The sequence below is a fragment of the Lacerta agilis genome, chromosome 1 (genome assembly GCF_009819535.1).
Source record: "Lacerta agilis isolate rLacAgi1 chromosome 1, rLacAgi1.pri, whole genome shotgun sequence".
Lineage (NCBI taxonomy): Eukaryota > Metazoa > Chordata > Lepidosauria > Squamata > Lacertidae > Lacerta > Lacerta agilis.
Window position 1 is genome coordinate 111,782,002 of NC_046312.1, and position 11,870 is coordinate 111,793,871.

The 11,870-nt window shown below is 41.1% G+C and overlaps 1 protein-coding gene across 3 annotated transcripts; it reads right to left on the bottom strand.

Moving 5' to 3' along the window:
* Nucleotides 1-1,857: 1,857 nt before the first annotated feature.
* On the bottom strand, nt 1,858-11,751 carry PJVK (pejvakin). Of its 3 annotated transcripts, XM_033167351.1 has the most exons (7): nt 11,205-11,291; nt 10,008-10,122; nt 8,013-8,208; nt 7,724-7,865; nt 6,431-6,548; nt 5,370-5,462; nt 1,858-2,309 (listed from the first exon to the last, which is right to left on the bottom strand). In XM_033167351.1, exons 3-7 carry the CDS (start codon nt 8,129-8,131, stop codon nt 2,008-2,010), a joined length of 774 nt encoding a protein of 257 aa, XP_033023242.1. In that variant the 5' UTR covers nt 8,132-8,208; nt 10,008-10,122; nt 11,205-11,291; the 3' UTR covers nt 1,858-2,007. The 3 variants fall into 3 exon arrangements, with proteins under 3 accessions (XP_033023242.1, XP_033023234.1, XP_033023251.1); XM_033167343.1 differs by lacking the exon at nt 10,008-10,122 and having other exon boundaries at nt 11,205-11,751; XM_033167360.1 differs by lacking the exons at nt 10,008-10,122; nt 11,205-11,291 and having other exon boundaries at nt 8,017-8,115.
* Nucleotides 11,752-11,870: the final 119 nt, after the last annotated feature.

Consider the following 11,870-nt stretch of genomic DNA (forward strand, 5'->3'; position numbering starts at 1 on the left):
TTGTTTTGTTTTCTCCAAATTGCCCCCCACTCCTGTGGCATCTTTACTTCCCTCCTGGTTAACATTCATTTTGAAAATCTGTGGGAGCCATTTTTGGAGCAGATCAAGAGTTGCCTTAATGGCACTGAAGCTCAGTTGCACATTTTCACTTAATGGCCTGATTCACACATAATGCTAGCCCATTGTTTGTTTAGCCAAAGTATGGCTTATTGCAGTGTCCAAAAATTAGCCAAGTAGACTAACCTGGGGGGGGGGGGGGTTTGTCTGCTTTTTTGGCAACAAACCGGCATGAAACCATAGTTTTGGCTTAGGAACTGTGGCTTGTTTTATCTGTGGTTTAGTATTCTGTCTGAAGCATCTTTTTTTTTTAGCCACCCCACCCAGATACTACAACATTTGGGGCTCTTAGTTTGGAGAAAAAGGCACATAAGAGAAGATGGTAAGAGATGTATAAAATTTGTTCACTCGTGAGGCAGTGGGAGTGCCAACCTGGATGGCTTTAAAAGAGGTTGACAAATTCATGGCTACTAACCCTGATGAAAAGTTTTCCCTTCCTCAGAAGCGCCTAAATACACTGAGTTCATGGAAACTGCAGGAGGGGAGAGTGGTGGTGTGTTCGCAACCTGCTTACATGCTTCCCACAGGCATCTGGCAAGCCACTGAGAACAGGATACTGGACTAAATGGGTCGTTAGCCTAATTACCGGTAACCATCTCTTATGTCCTTAAAGGTAAAGGTGACCCCTGACCATTAGGTCCAGTCGTGTCCTTACTCTGCAGCAAATAGGGTATCCATGTTTCATTATCCACCGCCAACCCGGCCATGTCCTCCAGCATATGGAGAAAGTAAAGTGTGTCATCTGTATGGAAACAGCTGTGTACAAGCTAAGTACTGTATTACTGATTAAATGCACAACTCTTGGACAACTTAAATGCCAGTTAGGTCTCCCCCACAGTGTTTATATCAAAAACCAAACAGCACTGGGGTCAAGAAAGAATCCAGCCTCAGTGACTGTGCTATATTCAGATCTAAAGAGAATCAGGTGTTTAATCCCTTCTATTTTTACCAATGCATTGGTAGATAAATATGTAACAGAAATTCTAGACAACCCCAGCAGTGCCAATTTTAACATGTGGTTTTAAACACAGTGGCAGATACTGCCACCTAATGGCTAGATCTCAGTGATAATAGTATTGAATACATACATCAGATATGTAATTGACTCGTTTATTCCAAAATTATATAGCTTTATTACAAAAAATATTGTCAAATACATCAAAAGGCACCAGATAACAGCAAGTCTAACATTTAAAAAATACTTAACTTGCTCTGTATTAATGATAAATATGGACTAAATAGGAGAGAGATGTAATTGGTGACATTGGCAAATTTTAATGGAAACATGTCATACTAAGATTCAATTCAGTTTTTATTTCTCTGTTTAACCAGAGCAAAGACAAACATGTTCGTAATCTGATATTTCAATTAAATATTTATGCCGTTAATAAATAATTCATATCTCTTCATTACTGTCTTACTGTGGTGTAGTTAAGGTGAAACACATTCTTGCCTTTAGACAAAAGCCAATGTTTCCAAATTACTTCTACAAATGGTTACTGCTAAACATAATTTACACATTTTTTAGATTTATTACAAAATGCTGTTGTGAATTTTTTAACTCGGATGTGTATCTCTTAGCTGTGTTACATTATGCAGTTAGAAAGAACTAACCAATAACAGAGCATATGTGGGAAGCCATCATATCAAAACACGGAAGGAGAAAAAAGCATTTGTGGCTCCTTATTTTGCAATTAAAATGCACAAGAGATTCCATGGCACAATCATACCTAAATACCTAAATATATGCATAGGGTTTAATCCAGGACAAGTCAGTTGTACTTAGGTCTTCCTGACCTCAAAGTGGAAAAGTCAGGTGTGACTTAATTTCAGTGGGTACTAAGTGTAAGCAACAATCTGGATTCAATCAACATGCATTTCCAGAAATTTTCATTTCACTCTCTTGTGCCAGAGGTCAAAACAAGGCACAGCATGTAGTCGTACAAACTTTTGTCCATTAAAAGAACACTCAAGGCAACCATAGACAGTTTCTCTTCTGGAGCTTCCCATTCCACACAACGAACAAGGACCTTTGGGGATGTGATTGTTAAGCAAATTCACTCGTATATGGGCCCCTTCTCGGAAATAGTTTGTGGAGACATCCGTCATGCTTGCAGCTTTTTCATAGTAGTCTGTGAAAAGGTCATCTAAGTAATTGTCTGAGTGAGCAATGATATCCATTACCCTTTTGTCTGAAGGGGAAAGCACACACAGACACAAAGAAGAAAGATTGCTAAATCCAATGGCACAATTATCTGGTCAATCCCTGACAAAAATACAAACACTTCATTTAGCCCAGAGGGTGGGATTCAACAACTGAGTCCTGTAAGCAGAAGCAAGGAGTTTCACTTGTGTAATGGGGCCTTCCCTCCCCCCCCCCATTCCCCCAAAATTGGCTCTGATGTGAAGGGGAAGAATGTGTGTGTTTCCAACTGGCAAGCTGAAATGTCCTGATGGAATGATTGCCTTAGCACGACACTGAATTCCTCCCATAATCTACAGTCATCATTAAATCCTAACAAGTTCATAAAAATAATAGCATAATTTTACCTACAAAAAGGCGTGCCTGGCGTGCTCTGGTCCATGGGTCACGAAGAGTCGGACACGACTGAACAACAACAACAACAACCTACAGAAAGTGTCCATCTTTTTGCACAATGGGTTGACACGTCCCTTGCTTTATTTCTTACAAATGCAAAATAAGTACCTGCAATAGTGTCAGTTCCCAAAATCGAAGCAGTAAAGTTAAAATGTTTAGGTTTCATATGTCCTGCCTCTAGTTAGATATATTATTGAATTTTTGAGAACTTTACCTTGGTCTAAGAACAGAAGCCGAACAGTGGAAGGGCACCGGTGGCAGGAGGCCTCATTAAGGAAAGTGTGCCTCAGTTTAAGAACGGTTTTGGTTTAAGAACAGACTTCTGGAATGGATTAAGTTCATAAACAGAGGTACCACTGTATAAAAAAACGTGGAGCAGCTTTGAACCAGTTTATTTGTGGGATAACCTTACCCTCTATATGCCTATTTGACTACAGTACTGTGGTCAAGTTCTCCGGGTTCACAAATGGCTGCAGCTGCAGCTGGCTAAAGGTACTTCTAGTCAGACTACCTGGGCCTCCAATAACAAAGCTGGACACAAAATCACTCCCAGCCTGCATACCTGCTCTTTCAAGGAGAGTGCAGCCCCATTAAAGACATGGAACTGACCAATTTCTCAGGCATAGGACATGTATAATATGACTAATGTCGGACAGGCCCTGACTCAATTGCTGTGCACTAAGCCCTACCTGCAGTGGCGGAGCTAGGCTCCACGGCACCCGGGGCGGCAAAGGAAACGCCCCGGGGGCGGGGCGTCGCGACATCACATTGTGCCGTCACGATGCCCCGCCCCCGGGGCGTTTCCGGGAGTGCCGCCACCGCTTCTGCAGCCCCCTTTTAAGCCGAAGAGCCCGCTTTTAAGCTCTGTGGCTCAAAAGGAGGCTGTGGAAGCGGCGGTCCGACGCTGCTGCTCCCGGGGCGACTGAGCCAGCGGCAGCGCGTGGGGGTGACAAGCGGCGGCCCCTCCCGCCACTCCCCACGCTGCCGGTCACCCCGGGAGCAGCAGCGCTGCACGGACGGGGTGCTCCCTCGGCCGTGCGCTGTTGCTCCTGGGGTGACGGAGGGAGCGGCAGCGCTTGGGAATGGCGGGAGGGGCTGCCGCTTGTCAACCCCATGCGCCGCCGCTTGCTCCGTTGCCCCGGGAGCAACAGCGCACGGCCGAGGGAGCACCCCGTCCGTGCAGCACTGCTGCTCCCAGGGTGACCGGCGTTGCGTGGGGAGTGGCGGGAGGGGCCGCCGCTTGTCACCCCCACCCGCCGCTTGTCACGCCTGCCACTCGGGGCGTACCGCCCCCACCGCACCCCCCTAGCGACGCCCCTGCCTACCTGTCCATCCAAATACATCCACAGCTCCAAGAATTGTGTGAATTAACTGTTCAGTAGCTTGACCGTATTACAAGCATAGCACAATATTGTTGATTTCCAACTCTTATGATATCTTTATTAGGCCAGCAAAAATATTTAGGACTCTTCATTAAGCTACACTGCAAGCAAAGCTAAAAATAGTGGGGAGAAAAAAAATTGGTGGTAAGGCCATCTCTGCATCTTGATCACAGAGTGGGCAGATTGGAAGGTTGGCAGTTCGAATCCCCGCAACGGAGTGAGCTCCCGTTGCTCGGGCCCAGCTCCTGCTGACCTAGCAGTTCAAAAGCACATCAAAGTGCAAGTAGATAAATAGGTACCGCTCCGGCGGAAAGGTAAACGGCGTTTCCGTGTGCTGCTCTGGTTTCACCAAAAGTGGCTTAGTGATGCTGGCCACATGACCTGGAAAAACTGTCTGCGGACAAACACCGGCTCCCTTGGCCAGTAAAGTGAGATGAGCGCCGCAACGCCAGAGTCATTCACGACTGGACTTAACTGTCAGGGGTCTTTTACCTTTTTAGTTGTTTAAGGGTGCTGGAATCTGTAGCTTGGCAATGGGAAACAACAGTTCACAGGATTCCTTGGGGAACGTCACATGCTTTAAATGTGCATTGGATGTGCTTTAAATGTATGGTGAGGTTAGGAGATAACAGACATTCAAATGAGGCCCCTTGGGTATCATGTAGGTATCAGGCTACACTAAGGCCTGTAAGGAGGGTGGGCAAAACAACGGCTGATTCTCCAAATCAAGGGCTGATTCTGGGGCCACAAAAACTAGGTGTTGTAGGTGCAGAGATGGTTTTACACCCCCTCATTTTCTTTCTTTTTTCTTTATTTACTAACTAGCCTGATGAAGAATTCTGGAGAACTTAACACTATTTTGCAATATTTTTCTGCCCTGCTAAAAGTATTTGCTTAATATGGACTCTGGAAATATTTTAATTATGCCCCAATGTGGCTACCTTCACTTTTGTGTGTGTCATATTACTGCTATACATCTTGAAAGGTCTTTAAAGACTAATAAGTATAATCTTTCTGTAAAACTGAAACAATTAAAATTTTAATTTTTAAATTAAGCAAATTCATTATTTTGGTAATTATAATTAAAAATTGATGCATTCTGCATATTTTGAAATCTATGCAATTATTTTAAGTGTGTGTATATATATATAAAATACTTCTCAGTGCAGCTATAAGCATGAACTTCAATAATAACCATAATATGAAATACTATGAAATACATTACCAATCAAATTAATTAGTGCAATGCACATAAATATCAAACCTCATACTTCGATAAAACAAATTCCTTAATCTAGTTAGTGAAAATGATCTTGATGGCTCTCTTTCAAATCCTCCTTTTGATTCTGGAGTGACACAGAGCTCTGGAAAAAAATATTACATATATTTTAAGTATTCAGAAACAGCACAATTTCATAATACAGTTTATTATTATTAATGAAAATTTGCTTTTTAATTTTATAGAAAAAGTTATATTAAACAAGGCAAAACTACAACACAAAATTGAACACAAACCAGCTGATTCAGCAAGGGTGATTTTTTTTTAAGGTGGAAGCAAACTTCCAGGAACAGAATCATTTGCGTCCATTGTCATCCAAATTCAGATGCAAATCTAATACAATATCCATCACCCTGCATGGTATGGATGAGGCTCTGATTTCCATCTGTCTTGCAATGCACATGTGAATGTGTGTCCCACTACTGTCCCTGGATTGGGGCCATAGTTTGAATCTACTGGTAGATGTTACTGTGTGTACCCTTGCAGATATGTATGTATATCTCTAGGGTATGGATGCAAGCCCTGAAGTGAATGAGATTGCTGACCACAACAGTGCTGCAAAGTATCCCGTTTTCCCCGGGAATCTCCCTTATTTCAAGCAGTTTCCTGCTGCTATCCCTTATTTTTTATATCCCTTTAATTTCTCATTTTTTCAAAGGAAGCAGCTCCTCTCCCTCCCCCTGCTGGCCAGGGACTGGGAAGACCTCGCCTCCTTGCAGCCTCAAAGCAAGCGGGAGCCATTTCCCGCGCTTACAGGCGTCGTAGCCCACAGGCAGCGTTTCCAAAATACAGTAAGCCTACTGCGCGCGTTCACACTAGTGCCGCCCACTTTTGCTTCTGGCTCCGCCCACCACTGCCATGTGACTGTCCCCGGGATAGGTGAGGCTGCTGATCCCTTATTTTCAAATCCAAAACTTGACAGCTATGGACCACAAGCACACAATAAAGCATGAATATAATGTTTATAGCATTCCAGACTAAACATTCCCAATCTCAGAACAAGAACAATGTAAAATAGTAATTGCACTCACAATTGAAAAACAGACTACTTACCAAAATTACCATCCAAGTGAATATAAAGCTCAAACACACTAAATGCAATAGTTGTATGAGCAGGAAAGACAATAGCTTTGTCACGTCCTTTGTAATTATAGTCATCAATAATATGAAACTATTTTTAAAAAGAAAGATACAGTGTTAACATCAGTATTGAATTTTTTTTGAATAAAAATGCAGATTAAGCTAAATAAGTATTGGAAACCTAACACATAATATGACTCTTTTTTAACTTTAATGTCAAAGCCAGCCAGTGGAAGGCTAGTACTTCACTATGGTACAGATGATGATGATGTTCTAATGAAATTAGGACAATTTGCCCAGTTGTTTATAACAACATTTAAAAAATGCCCTTCAAAACTGAGAAGCAAATCAGGAAAAGAGGATCCACAAGTCTGTGCACAAAACGAATTACAGTGCTTACAAAACTCTCACATTATCTCAGTGGAAGTGTAGGGTGGCCACTTGTGTACTGATAAAAAGAGGGCACAGGTTTGCATATGCTAATTTATATGTAAAATGCAAATTTACAAATAATTTCTATAACTTAAATAGAAATACAATGCATCTCACCATAAGTGGGGAAGACTGTGACCAGGTAACTTGTGTGCCTGCTCGGCCTGGTGTCCAGAAGCTAACTTTTGATGGACAACTTCAAGGCCCCTGTTCTCTCTTCTTTAGGTTGTTTATCTTCAAACTGGACTTGGACCAGACAACCCTTCAAATAGAGGACTGTAATGTAGGAAGGACACATGGCCACCCTATGGAACAGGCAGGTTCATGGGGCACAAAATGTACACACATGGAACTGCCCTGTCCACCACTGATGTAAGGAGGACAGCCCAAAAAGGTGGCGGTGGGGGCAGTCTATGTATGCATCAGAACCTCCTCACCTAGATTGGGATGTATATCTTTAATTGGACAAGCTTCTATTTAATCTTTGGGTTAAAGATAACCTTGTCAGCCAGAAGAGAATATGATTTCTATACATAGGCAACAAACCTGTATAGAGTTAGGTGTTCTTAAACCGGCCGATAAACATTTCACTATTCATAATTATTTAATTACCGTAGTTATAAAATTATTTATGAGCTGTCTTTTGGCCCAAAAAGGAGCCCCAAGGCAAATTACCATTTAAAAAGTTTATATACACACACACACACACACACACAATATATATATATATATATATATATATATATATATATATATATATATATATATATATAACATTAATGTTAAAAACATGCTTTAAAAGCATGTTTAACATGGTTAAACATGCTCACTTACCCTCATTGTGTCACCTCTCATGCCAGCATGCACTGACAGTGAACACTGCCGTGTCGTTCGAATACTCTCCATGACCACACAAAGAACTGTCCTCTTACTTTCTCGTGACTGACGAACAAGGCAGTGCTCAAAATTCATTTTTCTGCAATAAAGGGAGACATAATACACATAGTTTCATATTTCTTCTATTTATGGCACCTAAACCTATAACCCATATTGCATCCACATTTTAGTGCTCATTTGTCAAGTGCAGCTTAAATAGTAAAACAATGGAAACTATAATACCAACCTACTGGTAAGTTCTCTGAGTAATGTTGGTACCTCAACCTCATGTTTAGTTACAATGCCAAAGGAAGCCTTCACTGCAAGAGAATCTGATCCAGTGATATTGACCCCAGCGGAGTTCATAATAGGATTTCCTCGTCTACCGTTGAGCGCTACATCTGATTTATCTTCATAATTCAGTAACTGGTAGGATGAAATACCTAAGGGAAAGAGGCTGCTTATTGAAGTCTGGAATTAAGTTCATATATAATATTAATCTGAAACATGGTTTATAAAAACTGCACACCCATCAGATACTAAAACATTATAATATGTTCAGATTCTCATCTCTTACAGCCTGAGCCTACCCATATGTACTCAACCAGTAAGTGTTCAGTGAAGAGAGAACTATTCCCAGATATGTGTGCATAGGATTGCAGCCTTAATTACTTTGTGGATTACCTCTTGTAAAACTACTTTGCTTGTTGTACTTAACAAGAATAAGAAATAAGTAGGTATGCTAATATGATCAAGATGCCAAGCCAACGGCTCAGGACAAGCATCTGTTAAAAATATTAACAATGAATTACTCATAATAAAATTGTCTCAGATCAAAGGATTTTCAAAATCCTCACCTCTTTTCCACTTAAAAGCCAGCTGAAAACACTTCCAAGAGATGCTCAGATCATCATGCATGGACACCAGCAAGTTTCAAGGAAGGAGTTCCATAGTTGGGAGGCAGCTATCTTAGTATATCTCTTACAAAGTTTATCCCACTTGTATTCATTGGCAAATAATAATATTTAGAATTCTCAGTTGAGATATAAACATTTTGACAAAACTTACATAAAGTTTGTGAGGCGAGGCCCTGCCTCCGCTTGGTGATAAAATAAGATACATGTACACAAGTATTTTAGGTTAATGGGCTAAAAAAGGCCACAACTTTATTGGTTACAGAATGTGAGTGGTATTGGCTTAGGCACTGGATCTGAACAGACTATACTTGACTCCTGCCTGCTCTGCAAGGAGTCACACAATGGTTAACAACCTGTATGGGGAGCTTGTTGATGCGGATCAACTGGAAGCTTTCCCCTAGAGTCACTGGGGGTCGTGCCATGGCCCTAGTCACCACCTGGGCATTGGACAGGAACCACAACTGCCAGATTCCCTTAACAGAATACCCTTCAAGGGGAGGGGTAGGTGATGGCCACAACCTCCCCTCCAACACACAATGCGTTTTCCAATGCCTAACTGCCAAACCTTACAAAGTTGTGACAATTTGCTACAAGGTAGGCGAAAAAACAAGTAGCTGGAGCCAATCTGCCAAGTGGAAAAAATTCCTACCAGGCCCCTTGGACAACCAAGGCGACCAACCGAAGTCCATAGCAAGGTTAGGAGCTGAGAAAAACCTAGAGGTAGGGCAGGCGGGTGATCCGAGGAGGCCTGGAAACACAAGGGAGAGTCCGTGTGCCCGCGGCTGTTTTTAAATGCGACTAAACCACGCCCCCCCTGCCAGCTGGGTTGGCTGGCTGGGGAGCATGACGCGGCCCCAGGACTCAGTGATGCAGGGGGACTTGGCCACACACCCCTGCAAGCGTGGGAAACAATTCCTGCTCGCAACCCCTTCCCTCTGGAAAGAAAAGAGGCTTTCCAGAACAAACATGGAAACAACGGATAACATTTTAAAATTACTTGAATGCAGACCAAGTGATCAACCCAAAACCACGTCTGACTCCTCTGGTAGACTTCAAATATCACTACTCAAATATTCTACAAAGGGTAGCCTACTGTTTTCTGCTATTACAGTGGTACCTCGGGTTAAGAATTTAATTCGTTCTGGAGGTCCGTTCTTAACCTGAAACTGTTCTTAACCTGAGGTACCACTTTAGCTAACGGGGCCTCCCGCTGCCACCGCGCGATTTCTGGTCTCATCCTAAGCAAAGTTCTTAACCCAAGGTACTATTTTTGGGCTAAAAGAGTCTGTAACCTGGAGCATCTATAACCTGAGGTACCACTGTACCTCTCTTTTCCTGGAATACAGAAAGAAAGTGAATCTGTCATTTAAAATATAGGTGAAGGGTTGCATTTGTGATGTCCATCCCATTATTATTATGTTCATATTCAAAACATGTAATCTGCAATGGTAGAAAATATTAATTGCTACTTATTTTACTTTGACAACAGACATGGAAAGCAACTGAGCTGCCTTCCGTAGAACAATTACCCTAAAATAGCATCACTTCATTAATTATGTAATAACTTAAATTGTGTATAATCTCAGAATACCACTGACATTTAGAGCTAAAATAATTTGGATTGGGTCCAGTTTCAATCAGTCACATTTAGGTTCTATTGAAATCAGTTGCAATCTTTTACACACTTACGGTACATACATGTCCCACATGAATCAATGGGGCTAGCTTTTGGGTAGAAATGTATAGGATTACACTGTAAATTGTCTATCTTTCACTGTCAGAAATTGCTTTTGTTATTTGTTTTTGTTAAAGGGCAATGTCTGCCTTAGTTTCTTGTCTGTTATGTAGGATAGCATATAACCTGCAGGATGGTCTTCTAAAAGACTGTGTGCAGCATTATACTCAAGATGTTCCCTGTGCCTACAAGGACCTAGAGAATGGATTTTATAGAACCTCAGGCATCCCACTGCCATATTACTTCAAATTAAATAACTCTAGGGAGCTACATATCACGTGTACAAAAAAGTTGTGAACAGATGTGGAAATTGTATTGTCATGCAGTGATCTCACTCCTTTGTAACAGTGAATAGCTGATATTACATGCTATATTGGGATATTAATGCTGCAATTCTAAGCACACTTACTAGGAAGTCCCACTGAACTCAATGTAATTGGTAAATAAAAAACTTTAGAATCACACTGCATGTAAGTGACAGATGTTATATAACACAGAACGATTACACCAAAAATATAAAACGAATTTGTAATGAATGCTGAAAAGTACTCAATACATTATCAATGAAACCTCCTAAAATGTCTTCTTCAGTCTTTTACTAAATGCAAACATTAAATGCTTTTTCACAAAATGCTTGCTTATATTGTAGACATACTGTTTGATTCCTCTAAAACAGCTTAAGCAGCAAATTCCATATTGCTTTGCATTTCACCTGTTCGGTTATGTCTCTGAAAATCAGCAGATCATATTTTTATAAGCTTTTGAGAAGTTTGAAAAACAAACTTACCAGCTGAAATTTCTTTCTCTCCTTGAAGAATGTCTTTTAGGCTGAATGGCGTTGAAACAAATTTGGATCTTCTTGAAATAAGACAACTTTTCTTCTTAATAACAAGACTGAGGGGTTGATATTTATCAGCTTCACTGAGGCTACGAACAGGTACTAGTCGACCTCCATCACCAACCTGCTTAACAAAACTTTTGGTAGCAGCAGCAAACATATTACGCAGACGCAGTAGAAAAAGAGAACTCTATCAATTGCAGTTGTCAAACCATACAGCCATATTAAAAAGCTTGTAGCATTTCTATATTAAGTAATACAGGACAAGCAGCTTACTTTGCAATTATATTTAACAGGAAGGGAAGCACTGGCATTGTTTTAACCATCCAGCTTCTCCAGGGTATTATTCAAGAATTCTCTTTCATTGTCCTGCCATGTTCAAAACAATGAATAATACATTAACAAAGAAAACTGATACGGCAACATTCAGCTGTATTAGGGCAATACCTTTCTGTAGTCCCAAATTAGCTTTCACGTAACTTACGGTAGAAAGCCTCCTGTCTTAAATCAGAATTTATTCCCCCCCCCCTTAATCTTACAACATACACTGAGATATGATTGGATGAATTTGTCTACTATAACCCCAGAGTGCTTTTTCTGCTGGTTATTCAGTCT

Bases quoted from the DNA above. Each gene is read 5' to 3' on its own strand.
- PJVK (XM_033167343.1), bottom strand. From the start codon at position 11,415: ATGTTTGCTGCTGCTACCAAAAGTTTTGTTAAGCAGGTTGGTGATGGA. The intron at 8,209-11,204 runs GTAAGTTTGTTT...TCTTTCCCTTAG, and splicing joins AGAGAAAGAAATTTCAGCTG to GTATTTCATCCTACCAGTTA. The intron at 5,463-6,430 runs GTAAGTAGTCTG...ATTTTTTTCCAG, and splicing joins TCACTTGGATGGTAATTTTG to AGCTCTGTGTCACTCCAGAA.